The 2298-nt window shown below is 44.8% G+C and overlaps 1 protein-coding gene across 1 annotated transcript; it reads left to right on the forward strand.

Annotated features, from left to right (window-relative positions):
• Nucleotides 1-221: 221 nt before the first annotated feature.
• Nucleotides 222-1142, forward strand: foxl2a (forkhead box L2a; the record flags this gene model as incomplete). Its single annotated transcript, XM_079246728.1, has 1 exon — nt 222-1142. The coding sequence occupies one exon, from the start codon at nt 222-224 to the stop codon at nt 1140-1142; it is 921 nt and encodes a 306-aa protein (XP_079102854.1).
• Nucleotides 1143-2298: the final 1156 nt, after the last annotated feature.

Genomic DNA, 2298 nt, shown 5'->3' on the forward strand with positions numbered 1-2298 from the left:
AGAAAAGGGTTGGACCTCCAGATTCCCAAACCACAACTTGGATTGCGCCTTCTCAAAGCAGTTTAGAAAATATCCAGCAGAAAGGAGAAGATCTGCTCTCTGACAAAACCTGGGCTGCAAAATAATCATTTTTTTCGCATTTCATCCAGAAGTTGCGCGGTGCGCAAAAAAGCTTTTCATCTGTTGGACTGTTTTATTTTCCTTGTTTGTTTTGGTGCGCGATGATGGCCACTTACCAAAGCCCGGACGATGACCCAATGGCCTTAATGATCCACGACACCAACACCGCCAAGGAGAAAGAGCGACCAAAAGAAGAGCCGGTCCAGGACAAAGTCTCGGAGAAACCGGACCCATCCCAGAAACCACCGTACTCCTACGTCGCTCTCATTGCCATGGCCATCCGGGAGAGCACGGAGAAGCGCCTCACTCTGTCTGGTATATACCAGTACATCATCAGCAAATTCCCCTTCTACGAGAAAAACAAAAAAGGTTGGCAGAACAGCATCAGGCACAACCTGAGTCTCAATGAGTGCTTCATTAAGGTTCCGCGTGAGGGGGGCGGGGAGAGGAAAGGGAATTACTGGACGCTTGACCCAGCCTGTGAGGACATGTTTGAGAAGGGAAACTACAGGAGACGCCGCAGGATGAAGCGGCCTTTCAGACCCCCGCCGACACATTTCCAGCCAGGGAAGGCCCTGTTCGGAGGAGACGGCTATGGCTACTTGTCTCCACCCAAGTACCTGCAAACTAGCTTCATGAACAACTCCTGGTCGTTGGGCCAGCCGCCCACTCCGATGTCCTACACGTCCTGTCAGATGGCCAGCGGCAACGTGAGTCCAGTGAACGTAAAGGGTTTGACAGCCCCCTCATCCTATAACCCTTACTCCAGAGTACAGAGCATGGCGTTGCCCAGCATGGTAAACTCTTATAACGGGATGAGTCACCATCACCACCCGGCGCATCCCCACCACGCTCAGCAGCTGAGCCCGGCCACCGCCGCGCCGCCTCCGGTCTCCTCCAGCAACGGAGCAGGCCTCCAGTTCGCGTGCTCCCGCCAGCCCGCGGAGCTCTCTATGATGCACTGCTCTTACTGGGAACACGAGACTAAACACTCTGCGTTACACACGAGGATTGATATTTAAAGTTTACCAAAATAGTTTGCGTAAAGTGAAAAGTTAAGGACAGTGAGAGTTGATTTCCTGTGATTAAAGAAAAAGAAAAAAAATAGAGCCTACAGTATTTTTTAATGAGACCATTCTGGTGAGGTGTTTGGGTCCAGTTGACATCCGCAAAAAGTCGATGGGGAGATACACACCAGTTGGGGATGAACATCTTTTACTAAATGGAAAGAGAGGTAAAGAAGTGATCGGCGCGCACCAGGTAGCACAACCTCTGGGAGCCATTTCGTGCGCCTGCGTCATTCATGGACTGATGGACATCGCTCTTTTTTTTTAGTCAAACTTGTTGAGATTTTAAAAGTTTTTTTATTATTATCAAACGTATTGCGGACATTGTTGACCTCGCTTTAGCTGTTTTTCTGGTGTGCGTAAGGAGTTCTCTCATCTTTACGCACGGCTGTCTCCAAAGTGTTTCTAAATAAAAAAAAAATGAGGACATGTGATGCCCAACATGAAGTCAGTACCTTAAAAACGTTTTTGAACGGGAGCTACATGTGAGGTTTTCAGAAACATGCGCAGAGACAGGTCTGCACGGCCGAGTCAGGAACGCTGTTTGCTTTAAAAGTTGGGGATAAAAATCCATCAGACTGCCAAAGAAATTCCATTCAGGGCTTTTTAAATTTATGGATTACGTTTGTATGTAAGATGAAAAGTCTAGTGCGACCGCAGTCCGTGCCGGGTTTTGTTTATCTGTTTCATTTCTGTTTTCTTGTTTTGTTTTGTTTTGTTTTGTTTTGTTTTTTATAAATGTGATTAGCTATGTTTCATTCATGTTGGGGCCATGTTTCTTTTTAATTAGCACTTTGCCCTCTTTTCTAGATTTGTGAATTTCTTAATAAACTTGTTTTTTCTTAAAATAATACAATGGTCATGAAGTAGTCTGTTATAGGTTACCCTTTAGGTGCTAAAGACGGACGTGTTACCTGCAACAATTTTAGGATGGAGCTTTAAGTCTTATTATCATTATCTTTATTATTATTATTAGTTTTCTTTCGTTTTAGCCGCGTATTTAAAAATAAAAGCATTAATATAAGGCAAAGGTGGCGCAGTTATGCGTGAAAAACATGCAAATAAAACTGATATTCGTGAAGTCATTTTTTTTATTTTTATTTTTAAAGGG

Source organism: Telmatherina bonti (genome assembly GCF_933228915.1).
Source record: "Telmatherina bonti genome assembly, chromosome: 9".
Lineage (NCBI taxonomy): Eukaryota > Metazoa > Chordata > Actinopteri > Atheriniformes > Telmatherinidae > Telmatherina > Telmatherina bonti.